The sequence below is a fragment of the Hippopotamus amphibius genome, chromosome 12 (genome assembly GCF_030028045.1).
Source record: "Hippopotamus amphibius kiboko isolate mHipAmp2 chromosome 12, mHipAmp2.hap2, whole genome shotgun sequence".
NCBI classification, from domain to species: domain Eukaryota; kingdom Metazoa; phylum Chordata; class Mammalia; order Artiodactyla; family Hippopotamidae; genus Hippopotamus; species Hippopotamus amphibius.
In genome coordinates this window covers 18565984-18580641 of record NC_080197.1, presented here as the reverse complement: position 1 = coordinate 18580641, position 14658 = coordinate 18565984, and the positions used below count along the sequence as shown (strand labels likewise).

At 40.1% G+C, this 14658-nt stretch overlaps 1 protein-coding gene across 1 annotated transcript in view; it reads right to left on the bottom strand.

The window, feature by feature from the left end:
• The window catches only part of PTPRT (protein tyrosine phosphatase receptor type T), a 1046874-nt gene that overhangs the window by 192233 nt on the left and 839983 nt on the right, over positions 1–14658 (bottom strand). Inside the window, exon 13 of the mRNA XM_057701613.1 lies at positions 2363–2399. Within this exon, the coding sequence (XP_057557596.1) occupies positions 2363–2399 (37 nt within the window). The remainder of the gene's footprint in view (positions 1–2362; positions 2400–14658) is intronic.

Sequence of the window (14658 nt, the reverse complement as noted above, 5' to 3'; positions counted from 1 at the left end):
AGAACAGTATTTTCAGCGAACCCAGAAAGAGGGAAATTTAATTCACAACATCAGGAAAGGCATGGGTCAAATATTGATTCCTGGACTTAGATCCTTGATACCAAGTCCTCACGGGCAGCGCATGAACTTAGATACGGCTTTCCTTTGGGTGACCCTGGATGCTCCAGGGGTACAGAGTAGAAACTACCCAAACACAGTTTTCCTTCCCTTTGTTTTTTCTTTGCATCACCAAGCATCCTGCTTACTTATCTGATGTGGCGCTGAGAGGGGATAACTCCCTGACCTGCGGGAGACGGGCATTCTGCATTACCTAGCTCTCTGCCCCACTGCCAAGTGCTGCTAGAGCCTGCTTCTCCTGGCTGGAGTGATGGCCCTCACTGGAAGAAGCCTGGACTCCACCTCTAACTCCTGACGCCTCTGAGCCCTGCCTGGGCGTGGCCAGCTGGGCATTCATATTCATTAATGCCTTCCTAATCTTTCCCACGCCACACCTGCCACCTGTACACGACACACTCCACTAAAAGAAGATTGTAGCCTAAACAGTGAACACGAGGAGAAATCATTCTGTTAAGAAGAGGTAGAGAGCTGTGCAGCTCCAGTTCTTTAAAGCCCACCGTAATCCTATAGATCGGCAATGCAACTCTGGAGAAGCGTGGCATGGTGGGCTCTGTATCTACGTGGACAGTGGGTCCTGAAATTGCCAGGAACATACACTTTTAAATATTCTCTCTCAAAGTCCCCACATATACCTTTGCCTGTCCAATCTCACGTTCCCAATTCCCGGTTCAGAAAATACGATCCAACAGAGTCCCCTTTAGGAGGGCTTATGTCCCAGAGGGTGCCCTTAGGATCACATATACCCTCCAGGGGAGAGCAATGGCATCACCCCCTCCCCTGTCTAGGGCTCAAAATCTAGAGCGGAGCCACAGAGCACCTTCGGTCATGGGGAAGGTTTCTCTGTATGTTTCCTCTGGGGGGATGCTGCAGATACCCCGCTGTGCGGCTTGAGACCAGAGCTCCAGTGCTAGCCAATTGATGAGGTCCTTCTTTCTAGATTATCTGTTTTCTTCAGTGGAAAAGTCTGCCAAGGCCCATAATTTGTGTCACTTTTGTTTGCAGGCCATCAATTCTCCTTGCCTCACAAAGAGTACTTTATCTCTGTCTGTCCAGTAAGCCTGAGTTCCCAAGGGAGAACATGCTAGGGACGTGTGGGGCTCTCATGACTTATGTGAAATCAGAGTGAGTTCTTATCACTGGGAGCCCTCAGTGCTGCTGTCTTCTTCCTCCTGCATCTTCCCTTTTCTGCCTACAAACTGATGTGATTTTCTTCAAAGTTACAAAAGTAATGTGTGATAGGTCTCAGTGCATATTTTGTCAAATAACCATAAGATATTCTCCTCTCTCTCTCTCTCCCCGGCCCCTGCCTCTCCTCTCCCCCCCATATGTGTGCATTTTCCTCCATATGTGTGTGCCCGCGTGTATACAGAGTCACATATGTATACAGATACTGGAGTCATCGTCTTTGTCTATAGTTTATAACTGTGATGCTACATCTACTTGTCATCGCGGTGGAAGCAATCTATGAAACTATACATGCCGTCACTAAATGCAGGGAACAGAATGGAATGGCCCGATTTTGGTGCGTTTATATGGGGAGGATAGCTGTTAAAAATATCAATTCTATAACAAAAAGATAAACCTAATTTCTAACCATTCAACCTTATAATAGGTTAAATGATAACAAACCATTCATTGATTTTGTTTTTAAAGAGTAATAAACAGAAACATGTACCAATTGAGAGAGCCAGGCAATTCCATTATAATTAGGGAAACAAAAAGTGATGAGCCTGAACAATGCTGCCTTAGTTTCGGGGATAAGTGTTGAAAATGCCAACTACATAACCATGCAGTGTTTGTTTCCTCGTTATTAAAGACCCTAACACTAATCACCTCATTTTTGAAAGCCATGTGCCAATTGAGTAAAGTACAAACTCAGAAGATAGGCCTAATTGACATGCAAAATAAAAAAATACCCAAGCATAGACCCAAATACAATGAAAATATATAGAAGAATATTTGAGTACATTTATATTTACCACACCACTGATTAATGTACCAGTCTGTCCGTCCGTCCATCCATCCATCCATTGATTAAACAAATATATTTCGAGCTTTTCCTATGCTTTAGGTACTGTGTTATTAATATATACCAAGAGTATATATTAATACCTAGATGCAAATGACTCCAATGAAAATAACAATTCTTTATTGTTATTTTTAGTCATTGTTGCCTAAAATTTCCCTGTGAGGCTAGAGGGAGAAGTATTTAAACAGCAGAAGACAGACAGGGATGCCAACATACCTTTCGTAGCCAGACGAACACAGTTGATTTTGGTCTCCTGTGAACAACAAAAGTGAGACTCCAGTTAAATTATTAATTTGATTTTTTAATATATATAAAATATACATATACATATTTGCATATATAGGCATGCATATGTATTTTAAATTATAATTTAAAATGTGTCCCTTCCATTTCTTCCTCCATTGGAATCACCTTTTAATTCTATCTCTTCATTTCTTTTCACGCTAGGTATGTATTTTTTTTCTTTCACTTCCTGGCTCCCAACACCTTATAAGCTTCTTCCTCAGACAGAACCAATTCATAAATATTGCCCGACATAGAACAACCTGAACCATAACACTAAGTGGGTACGTTGTGGCCTGCGTGTGTTTCACTCAGTTACATAGGTTAGTAGATGGTAGCAAGGGCATCCTTTGGAAGCTTAGTTAAAAGTAAATGATGCACCTATAGGCATACGCTGAAACAGACACTTAGGAATAGCCCAGTCAATATGAATGCATAAGAATGAAACTGCAAAATTCACGTTCAAAAAGTTACTTTGGCCCAGAGCTCTCTGGTAGACCTTATGGTTTCCATAGATACTGTTGTGTGGGTGTGCTTGTGTGGCAACAGAACCTTCGATCGGTGAGCTACCTCGTTGCTGTTGGCTGTTCCCCAAGTGAACAGGATCCAGACATTTATGATGCTGCTGGGCATGCTGTTGAGATGAGAGGAGTGTGCTTTAGCAAGGGAATCGTTTCAGCCTATGTTATTGGGATCATATCCTAGGAGGTCATGGAACCAGTTGAAAATTTCAGTTGACTAAATTATACCACCAGTAACAGTCTGAACACAGTGTAGCAAAGGAAAATAAGGGCAGAGAATGCGAGTGTGTGAGTCTCAAGAGTCCAACGCCTGTCCTGCTAAAGCTCACATGTGAGCAACCACTGCATCCTGAAGGCACTGGGTTAGTCAGGATTACGCAGAAGCAATAAAACCCAGGAAATGCTGGGGCTGAAAACAGCAAAGGTTTGTTTTCCACTCAAGCTGGGTGTGAGGGGGAGGCAATGGTGGTAGTTGGGGGAGACTCTAATCATTGAAGTCACCGGAGACCAAGGCTGGTGCCTCCATTTTTTTTTTTTGTTTTTTTTTTGGCGCATGGGCTTAGTTGCTCCATGGCATGCGGGATCTTCCTGGAGCAGAGATCAAACCCGTGTCCTCTGCATTGGCAGGCGGATTCTTAACCACTGCGCCACCTTGGAAGCCCTGGTGCCTCCATTTTAACACAATGCTTCAGTGTTCACTGAGGCAGGAGAAAAGCATGATAAGGAGGTAGGCACAGGCAACTAAATGTAACACTTTTACCTTGTGTTACCAGAAGTAACACTTTTACCGTGACTCAGGTTTCATTGGCTAGAGCCAGTTACAGGGCCACGCCTGACTTCAGGGAGGTAGGAAATGGAGTCCTCCAGGCATCAAGAAGAGAAGCAATGATAATGTCTACAGCAGAGTCTATTTTTATCCATGCACATCTCTGAATGCTAGGAATTGTCACTCCTATCAAACCCAAATATGACTCCCCAATAGTCTCGATTCTATTCTGCAGACCACAGGAGGTCTGCCCTTGCTTGTGTAGGAAAGATGTCTGGATATTGAAAGACAGTTCTTAGGTTCACTAACATTCTTCTTCTCCAACAATTCCTCATATGATAAGAGTTCAAGTCCTTTGAACTAAATTAGCTACTCTATCCTAGGACATTCTCCAGTTTGTCCCTCTTAATGCAAAGGGACCAGAACATGAAGCAACAGTCTACATGTAGTCTTGTCAATATATGATTACCTAGATTATCACTATTTTCTGTTTTTTCTTACTTATCCTGGGCTTCTACTAACATAGCCAACATTCCACATTTTCATTGATCACAATGAATGTGCCATTAACCTCTTCCCCATCAAAAAAAAATCTGCCTGCTCCTGCCTAAACATGTGGCTGTATTATGGAACCCAAGTACAGAGTCAAACGGGTCACTCTTGACTTCTATTGCCTTTGATCCGACGATCAGAGCCTATCCCCACATTCTTCACTATCTGCAAGTTTTGGGACATAATTTTTAAAACTTTTCCAGATCAGTAATATAAGTAGTAACCTGGAAAATGCCAAAAATAGACTCAGTGGCATGTACTAGAATCCTTCTTCCAGGCTGGCATTCATCTGTGCATTAGAATCTTTGGTTGGTTATCTAACAGTTAGTCATCTCCTCAATTGCTTATGCACTCTGACTCTATTGCTGTATCTTTCCACAAAAATAGCTTGAGAATACGGTCAAATTCACTTCAGATACTGATTCCGTACTGCATTTGCTCAATCAGTCCGGGAACTATCTTAAAGAAAGAAGGTTAGGTTGACAGGACTTGTGCTTTGGAACAAGTGTCCCCTTTTCTTTCTTTTTCTTTCTTATTTTTACACGGAAAGTGTTCCTTTTTGAAATAATTGTTTTATTTTTTAAAAAATAGAAAATGCAGAAATGTTAAAAGAGCATGACATATTATGATTCAAATACATGAAATATTCATTTGAAGTGTGCTATATTTCAAGAAAAAAGGTTTTTCAAAGAATGTATCCAGAAGACAGAAAGAAGGGAGGAAAAAAAATACAACTCTCTAAATAAGATGTCCAAAAAGCTAGTCACGAATAAGCCAAAACTTGAAAATGATGATAAAAGTGAGAAAACTTTTTTATTTGTTTCTTTTCTTTTCATATTTGGAGATAGAGCAAAGTTCTTCCAACTCTTATTGCCTTGCGTGTCTGATCTTTGGTTTAGACGGTCAATGAACTAGAGTCTGAGATGGTTAAAGAAGAACGTATGACATCCAGAGAACTGAGAAATGGTATTGAATGGGAGTTACCAAGAGATCAGAAGGATCTCCAACTTTATACTAATACAAATTAAAAAAAAAAGATTTCGCAAGCACTATACCAAGAAACTTGCCAATTCTGTGCATGACTGTTAAATGCAGCTACGGGCAAGAGTCTGGTGAGCCCTTCACTGGGGGTAATTTGTAAATATGTGTCTAGACTTTAATGACAGTCAACCTAATTTCTTTATATCTAAGAATCTATTCTCATGGAATAACCTTAAATGTAGAAGCTTTATATTCAAAGATGTTCATTCTGGTATTCTTCATAAAAGTGAAAATGAAGAGGAACCTACCTGCCTAACTCTACAGTCATAGTAAAGAAAGTGGAGGTCTGTCTATACAGTGGAATTGTACAAAGCTGTTAACAAAAATGATTATGAGGGCCATGGAATAACACACATAAGCAAATACTAAGTGAATAAAGCAAAGTCCAGTTTTTTTTTATTTTAACTAATATGCAAATCTAAGCACTTAAAAAATAAGTCCTAAAGGAAATATACTAAATCTTAAATACTGTTGCACAGTGTGTGTGAAGTATAATACACATGTAGCCAAACATACTAATTCAAATACAGTTTGCCAGATTTTTCACAAAGTAAACACACACTTATGACCAGCCCCCATATCAAAACACCCAATGTTACCGGCACCTCAGAAATACCTGGCATGTTCTTTCTGGGACACTTTCTCCCTGTAAAGGTGAACGCTGACGTGTATTTTGAGGGAAAGTCGATTTAAAATGTGTCATATTAAAAAGGGAATATTGGGTAGCCACAATGGTTCATTCTACTGCCTTCTTCCTCATTGGCTCATTCATAGAACTTTCTAATTCTCCTTAGAATCATCTTCCCTTCCACAGTTGCAAGCATCGAAGTGAGCCATTTCCTAATACCACCTCCTCTACCCAAATCCATTAATTTTCTATCATCTAGAGAGCACATCTGATTATGTTTAACTCTCCTTGGCTCTCACAAACATGACTCTGACATATCTGCTTTCTCCCAAGTTCCTGACATCTTTAATTCCATAACCAATTTGTCTTTGTTGGTTAGAATGAGGTACAGGATAACAAAGTCCTGAATCACTCTCTTGACCTTCTGGGTGATTGAACTATTAGCAAGCAAGTCAGGAACATGCTGGAAATTCTGCATCCGATCATATGGGAAGTCTGGCCTATGTTCATTTACCCAAAGTCCTCAATCAGTTCCTTAAAAAGGAATGAGTACTTTCCTTGTGTAAAGATTATATAAGGTTTTGGGAAAAGGAAAAGCATTTGGTGTATTTTCTATTCCATTTCCACAGTACAACACAATTTCATGGCCTCATTCTTTTAACTTCACTCACATTCCACTTCCTACTCTAGACTTGCGAATCTGCACACAGATATACATCACCTTGGGGTAGAAAATAATGCTTCTGTTGAGACTTGCTTCTACTCAAGGATCTGCCGGTGCTGTGCAATACTGAGCAACTCACTGCCCTCCTCTGTGGCTCAATTTTCCCACCAATCAAATGACAGAGAAAGGGATGGAGAAGGCCACTTTGGTAGAATAGGCAGGATATTCTTCCAGTCCTCAAATGCTGAGTCTGGTTTTAATTACTGGCAGTTCCTATTCTTTCAGTATTCCATCTTCTTGTTGTCATTCCATATCACCCACCTTACAAATAGCTTTTTTTCCCAACCAAAATGCCTCACATCTACACCTACTTCCTTACCTACTTATAACCTCCATTTAGAAACTAGACCAAGTCTGACTCATTCACACATCCACTTACCCATCCATTCTTCAACTATTTACTGAAATTATAGGCTGTCGATCTAACTGAAGGGCTTACAGTAGCTGCTATGAGAGTGAGTCAAAAATTATCCGCACTCCGGTTATTTTAAAACTTCTGTAAATTCTACAGAAGGACTTAGGTTACACGTACTATCAACCTGATCAAGAAGACCCCTTACCTGGGCAATACATACAATTCTCATTTTACTGCCCCATCAGACCGCCCTATTTAATAGGATGGGGGTTTAGCCCTGATGTCATCGTTTTCAAATAGTTTTCCCAGTTACCCTAACTCATACCTCTGTCTCCTCTAAGACTGAGCTGCCTCAGCTAATATGATGGGACTCACAGTCTTTCTACAGTTTTCCCAGCTTCTTTGGCTTGTGCCTTCATCTTCCTCTAAGACTGGGACCCCCACTTAACATTTATTCATCTGGTCAACCAATCAAGAAATATGTATTGATATGACCGTTACTGATGGTGCTGATCATTACCGAAAGATCACCATGTGCCAGGCATCGGGCTGCGTACTGGAGTTACAGGAATGAGCTCCCTGTCCTCACAGAGCACACAAACATTACTTTTCTAATATTTGTGACAAACATTAGATACTTACTCTCACAAGTAAATACCTGATTACAAGCCACAATAAACACTGAGAAGGGAAGTGCGAGGTGTATATATATGTCAAGAGGATGACAAGGGGTGTGGGTGGGAAGGAAAGAGGGTTTACTGTCTTGAAAAAGGACCATTTGACATGAGACCTGGAGAAGAGGTAGGAGTTAGCTACATGAGGCATCATGGAAGGCGTAAGCTTGGTAGAGTCTCTTGGACTGTAGGGTTTGGGTATATATTTTAAGAACAACAGATTAGCCATCAAAGAGTTATGAGGAGGAAGAATAAAGTGTTCAGACTTTCATTTTCTAAAATGTAGAGACTGTTGTATAGAGAACAGACTTTACGGTGCAAGAGAAACTAGCTGTCAGGGAGAGTGTAGTGGTGTAGCCTAGCCACGAGATGGCAGTGGCTTGGACCAGGAGATTGGCTGCAGAGATCCCGTTCTCCCCAAACATTTGGAAAGCATATTTTGGCTCTGCTTGACCCCAGAGTCCTCCCACCCCCTCCCCCTGCCCCATGCTTCTGCTTCTGCTGATACTCATTGGGTCCTCAGTCTAGTCTCTCTGCAGCCCAACGTCCCATGATGCTCTTCCATCGCCCTGATCCCTGAGCTGTGTTTTGGCCTCAGTGTGGCTCATTCACTTGGTATGTCAGTCCCTGAAAGCATCACTAAGGAAAAAGAAAAAAAAAAAAAGAGGAAGGTTCTCTTTTCTTTAGGTACCTATTCTCAATATTTTATTTTTCATTCTTATAGCAAGGCTATGTGATGGATATCACAATGTCCTCCTTTTTTTTCTTCTTCTCTCATGAAACAAGATTACAGAACATTTCCCAGGGTTACACAGATAGGAAGCCGAGCAAAGTACCCTTTAAGTAAACGGCCTTCTTTTCGGAGGTATCTGTTGGTAAATATGTTTTTGCCACGGAGGTCAGATGCCCTGCTTTCCCGGCTTGTCCACAGGCACACGGTGATGCGGAGCACAGCCATATTTTGAAAAACAGGCCAAGCAATTTGTGTGAAGACATTCTGTTTTGACCTGAAACAGGACCCTGAGCTGTCAGAAAGCCAGCGATGGAAAAGGGAAGCAGAGAGGCTTTGGAAATTGAGAAGACCAGAACCATTAGAACTAGGTCACCTAGCAGGTTCACCCTCTGGAAAAAAATGAGGAATGCCTTTTAAGACATGAAAGGGCCAGAGTACCCTTTGAGATACAACTCCCTAATAAGCATGCATGCTGCAATCTGCAGACCATCAGTCACTAACAAGAGGCAAAGTAAAGCCGCAGGATGCAAGAGAGCTGGCTATTGGTGGCATACTCTTCTAACTAGATGGGCATTCATCACCAACCTTATCATATCCTTCTGAAAGGCACTAGGTTCTGCTTCAGGCAATAGCCAGGGCCCTGAGCCCAAAGCTGAGGGACGAAACTCCCAAGTAACATGCAAGCCCATGCAGAAACCTCCCATTTAAACTCAAGCTCTGAAAATCCTTTGTGCTCTCTCTAGATGCAGACTCGATTCTCTTACCTCACCAACGCTCTGGAACTAACCTCAATCTGATTGCTCTCATCAAGGTCAACAGAGACTTTCATATGGTCAATTCTAAAAGTCACTGCTCCAACCCCATCTTCCTTACTTTCTCACCAATATTAGTTGCAACTGATACTTTCTCTATGACTCTTCTCCTCTTGTCTTTGGGATCACTCTATTCTCTAGATTTTTCTCCTACCTCACTTGTCGGTTCCTAATCCTTTTTTTTTTAATTTAAATTTTATTTTATTTGGCCAGACATTTATCATCTGCTTGACCTCCAAACAACGGCGTGGTCTCATTTCATATCCTTTTTCATCTGTATCCCAATTTTCTAAGAGATTACATTTAGTTACAAGGCTTTAAGTATTGAACCCTTATAATGCTCAAATTTCTACTTCTATGAGGGCGAGTCAAAAGTTATCCACACTCTGGCTGTAGAATTTATTTCAGTTAACTTTTATAAAAGACAAATACACCATTTTTCGACATAATCTCCTTGCTTTTCAATACACTCTGTCCACCTGTCAACAAGCCTTCATATTCCCTCATTAAAAAATGTTTTAGGCTGAGCTGTGAGCCACGAATGCACCACTGTCTTCACTTCTTCATCAGAAGTGAATCTTCATCCTCGCAGAGCTGCTTTCCATGGACCAAACATGTGAAAGTACAGTGGAGCAAGATGAGGACTATAGGGAGGATGCTTTAGCACCTCTAAACAAAGTTTTTGTAGGGTGTCAACAGTGTGGGCAGAAGTGTGCAGACGTGCACACCCTCAGACCACAAAAAACGAATCACTGCACGCTGCTCTTCCTTCATGCAAATCACAAGTGGGGCATCCATTTTTGCTCGCACCACAGTTACAAATGAACCGATGTAACATTCACACCTGCACAGCAGTGACTGGGGAGACAGTAGCCTTGAACAGAAAGCGCTGATAAGACAGTGCAGCCAACAGAAGTTTCAATATAACCGGAGTATGGATAATTTTTGACTGACCCCCGTACAATGGTGTTCCAGAGATCCAGGCTCATATATCCACCTACTCACAGCAAATTTGCAGACCTCCGAAAGATAATTCTGTTCTTCCCTTCACTTCTACTCTAGGTCTTATACACCCACCAGTTCCCCATTTCAGTAAATGTTACCATTATCTACTTGTTTGATTAAGTGAAAAACTTAGGAGTCATCCTTGATTCTTCTAGTTGCATAATTTCCCACAACCAATCCACAGTCAATTCCTGCAGGCTGTTAGTAGCTGAAGAAAATGGTAACCATCTAAAATCAAATCTCCCCACATATCCTTCAGAAAACAACACAGGAAAACAAGAAAAAAAATAAAGCTGTACAAAATTCACAACGTCAACGTCATTAAAATACATAGAACCCTCAAAACTTCATAGTCCCTGTTAGTAGAAAAATAAGCACTGCAGATGAATGAAATATTTCTAAGGCTCTCAACACAGGCCTTTGTGGAAAGCCAGGGCTGTATGGAAAAACAACGTGAAAGGGAAAAAAGGTAAGGTGGTAAAGGTTGTAACATTTTATGAAATGATCTTCAGAAAGACCAAGTTCCTATGTGCGAAAATTCTGAAAAAGAATCCTGCTAGAATAAGGAAATGACTCTGTGAAAACAGCTTAAAAGCACACATAATTCAAGGTGGTAATCTTCCATAAGTATCACTTACGGGGGAAAATAGGGTAAAAAGAAGGAAGAAGTGTCCTTGGGAGATTGGATGATGAAAGGGAAAGAGACAAAAGGGGGAATTTTAAGACTCTGTAAATCAAAAGAGAACAGCAACAGTGATAACTAGTCAGAGAGCACACAACCACCCATCCCCCATGACACAAAAAACTCAATCATCCATTAAAACAAACATACTTCACTACCTTATCAGAATAGTGTGTTTTTGACCTCAAGTCTACAAAATGAATAAATGGAAGAAGCCAAAATAAAGCTACTACATGAAGAGAACAGAAAATAAAAATCTAAACATACCAATTGACAGAAATATACCCCCTCCAAAAAAAAAATTACAAACGAGAGGAAATCCATACACAATACTCCAAACTGAATTAAATTTCCTCAAGCAACTTTGAATTAGAAGTGCAAAGATTAATAACTGAAATGTATAAAACAATTAGGAAAAAAGAAACTTGATTAAACTCAGAGGAAAAAAAAAGAAAACCAAAAGCACTCAGAAATGAAGATTGAATTACAAGGTGTCCAATGGAAATATTTAATAAGGGGTATCGAAGAAAGAGACAGCCAAGGGAATGAAAATGAGATACAGAAAAAAGTAACAAAGTTCAGTGAAAAAGTGGCTTAAAGGGAAGACAAAGAAGATCTAATATATGTCTACTTGAAATCCCTGAGAAGACAGATTAAGTGAATAAATAAGCAAAGATTTATAACAATAATCTGAGGAAAATGTCTGGTATTAAGAGATGACCTGAGTCTACATACTGAAAGGACTCAAAGACCTGAAAGATCAATTCCAAGATCCTAGCTAAACTATTTCACTTAAAAAAAAAGTTTCAAGGACTCCAGGCAAAAAGGATCAAATAATTTACAAGGGCAAGAGAGTTAGGCTGTCATGAGATGTCTACAAAGCAACATACAAGGCCAAGAAATACGGAGCAGCATTTTTAAGAAACTCAAAGAAAGAAATTATGAACCAAGGATTTTATAGCTAGCCAAGTATTTTTCAAAAATCAAAGCTATGGAAAAATAACTTGCAACATTCAGTCTCTCAGAGATTCCTGTACTCATGGATCTTTCTTGACAAACACACCAGAGGATAACCTTCATTCAACAGAGAGATGACTGAGGAAATTTTCACAAAGGGACTGATGGTAAGCGTTTAATATATTTAATTGTAAATCTAAGACTAAAATAAGGTAGGGACATGATTGAAAGCAGAATATATAAATGTTATATTTTCCTGTAAAAATAATGCAAATAAAAATGAGAAAGAGAAGAAATAGGGAAAGAGGAGAGTAGAGTAAGTTCACTGATTATTGTATGGACAACAGATGAAAGTCAATGGACACCATTAAAAACTGACCAAGCAGTGATGTCTGCATGATGGCAAAATAGATTTTCATGCTCCTCCTCCCACAAAAGCATAATTTTGACACCCATAGATGAGAGTGCCTTTGTAGGAACGTGGAGGTCCAGCACAGATGTCCCAGCACCCACTGGAGCAAAAAGTCTGACAGTAGGTGCATTGAAGAGGGTAAGAAGAACAGTTTCAGTACCTCCCTGGTGGCTCAGTGGTTAAGAATCTGCCTGCCAATGCAGCGGACATGGGTTCCATCCCTGGTCCGGGAAGATCCCACATGCTGTGGAGCAACTAAGCCCATGCGCCACAACTACTGAGCCTGCGCTCTAGAGACCATGAGCCACAACTATTGAGCTTGTGTGCCACAACTACTGAAGCCTATGCGCCTAGAGCCCGTGCTCCGCAACAAGAGAAGCCACCGAAATGAGAGCCGCCGCACCACAATGAAGAATGGCCCCCGCTCGCCGTAACCACGCGCAGCAAAGAAGACCCAGTGCAGCCAGTAAATAAATAAAGGGAGGGAATACGGGGATATGTGTATAAAAACAGATGATTGAACTTGGTGTACCCCCCAAAATAATAAATAAATAAGTAAATAAATAAAAGATACAACTTTTTAAAAAATAATAAATAAATAAATGGAACAGTTTCACTTTACACATGTCATCTGTCTCCCAAAGAGGGCTCAGTGCCAAGAGAGACCCCATGGGGGAAAGAAGAACGTAATGAATGACCCACCTCCCCAGCTACACATGGTGCTGCTCAAGAGGCCCATTTCTTTTTTGTCCCAACCAGAAAACAGAGGGGATCAGCACGGCTGAATGGTCTGGGGCGGCTAGGATCAGGGAGAAGAAAATGTAGTATATACAGACGACGGACTATCACTGAGCCTTAAAAAGAAGGAGAACCTGTCATTTGCAACAACATGGATGAACCTAGAGGACATTAGGCGAAGTGAAGTAAGTCAGACACAGAAGGACAAGTAGTGCATGATTTCACTTATGTGTGGAATCTGGGAAAGTCGAACTCATAAAAGCAGAGAGTGGTGGAGGCAGCAGCTAAAGTGCAGAGGAGGTGCAGAGATGCTGATCCCAGAGTTCGAAGCATGAATACGTTCCGGAGATTTGCGTATCACACTTGAAGTTTGCTAAGAGAGTAGATCTTAGGTGTTCTTACCACACATGATGGTAACTATGAGAGCTGATGGATGTGTTAATTAGCTTGATTATGGTGATGGTTTCACAGTGGAAGGAAGGGGGAAGGGACAAATTAGGGATACGGGATTAACAGATACAAACTACTATGTATAGAATAGACAAGCAATAAGGACACATTGTACAGCACAGGGAATCACAGCCATTATCTTGTAATAAGTTATAATCTTCAAAAATACTCAATCACTATGCTGTACACCTGAAAGTAATACAATATTATAAATCAACCTGTACTTCAAAAGAACCCAAAACAAACAAATCAACCAAAAACCCATCATGTCATACACCTTAAATATATATGATTTTTATTTGTTAATTACACCTCAATAATGCTGGAAAAAGTGGTTCCAGGGAAAGGTTAAATAAGAAAAGAGAGGGTAAAAGGTATTGAAAAGTATAAGAAGAAAGATAACTATTAGAACAAAAATACAAACCTTTCTAAATATCAAAAGAAATTTTAAAATAAAACAGGAAGGAAAACACATTGGTAAGTATTACAAAATTAACAGTAAATTCTGATATAAAGAATATATGACAGAGTTGAGACCAAACATATCAGTCATATCAACAAATGTGAATGGGTTTATCTCATATAATCACATGAAAAAGATTTCAAAATGTCTCATAAAACAAGACCCAACGATCTGCTATATATAAAGGTCATACTTAAAACAAAGTAATTCTAAAAGGCAACAATAAAGGAATGGGAGAAACTAAAAATGGCAAAAAAAAGAAAGGAAGCCATATCAGTGATCCTGATATCAGACAGAGTAAAGTGAAATGTAAAAAGTATTAAATATAACAAAGGACACTTTTTAATGCTAAATCTACAATTAACAAGAAATAGGCATGAATATCTATGCACTAAAAGCCACAATGATCACCTTTATGAAGTAGAAACTACAGGAGATACAAGAATAATAGAAGACTACTGTCAGTATAAGACAGATCAAGTGGCGAAAAAATAGGCAAGGATACAGAAGAGCAAAAATAATTAGGCAGACCTTGTAGGTATGTGTCAAACCCTACAGCCTGATAATAGAGAAACACCTTCTTCTTAGGAGCTTATGAAGCATGCAGAAAAGCTTACCATATGTTAGCTAGTTAAGAAAGCATTGCTATGTTGAATAGATTGGAAATATGACAAGAAACATTCTATGGTTATGATTAATAAGATGAGAAATTATTAA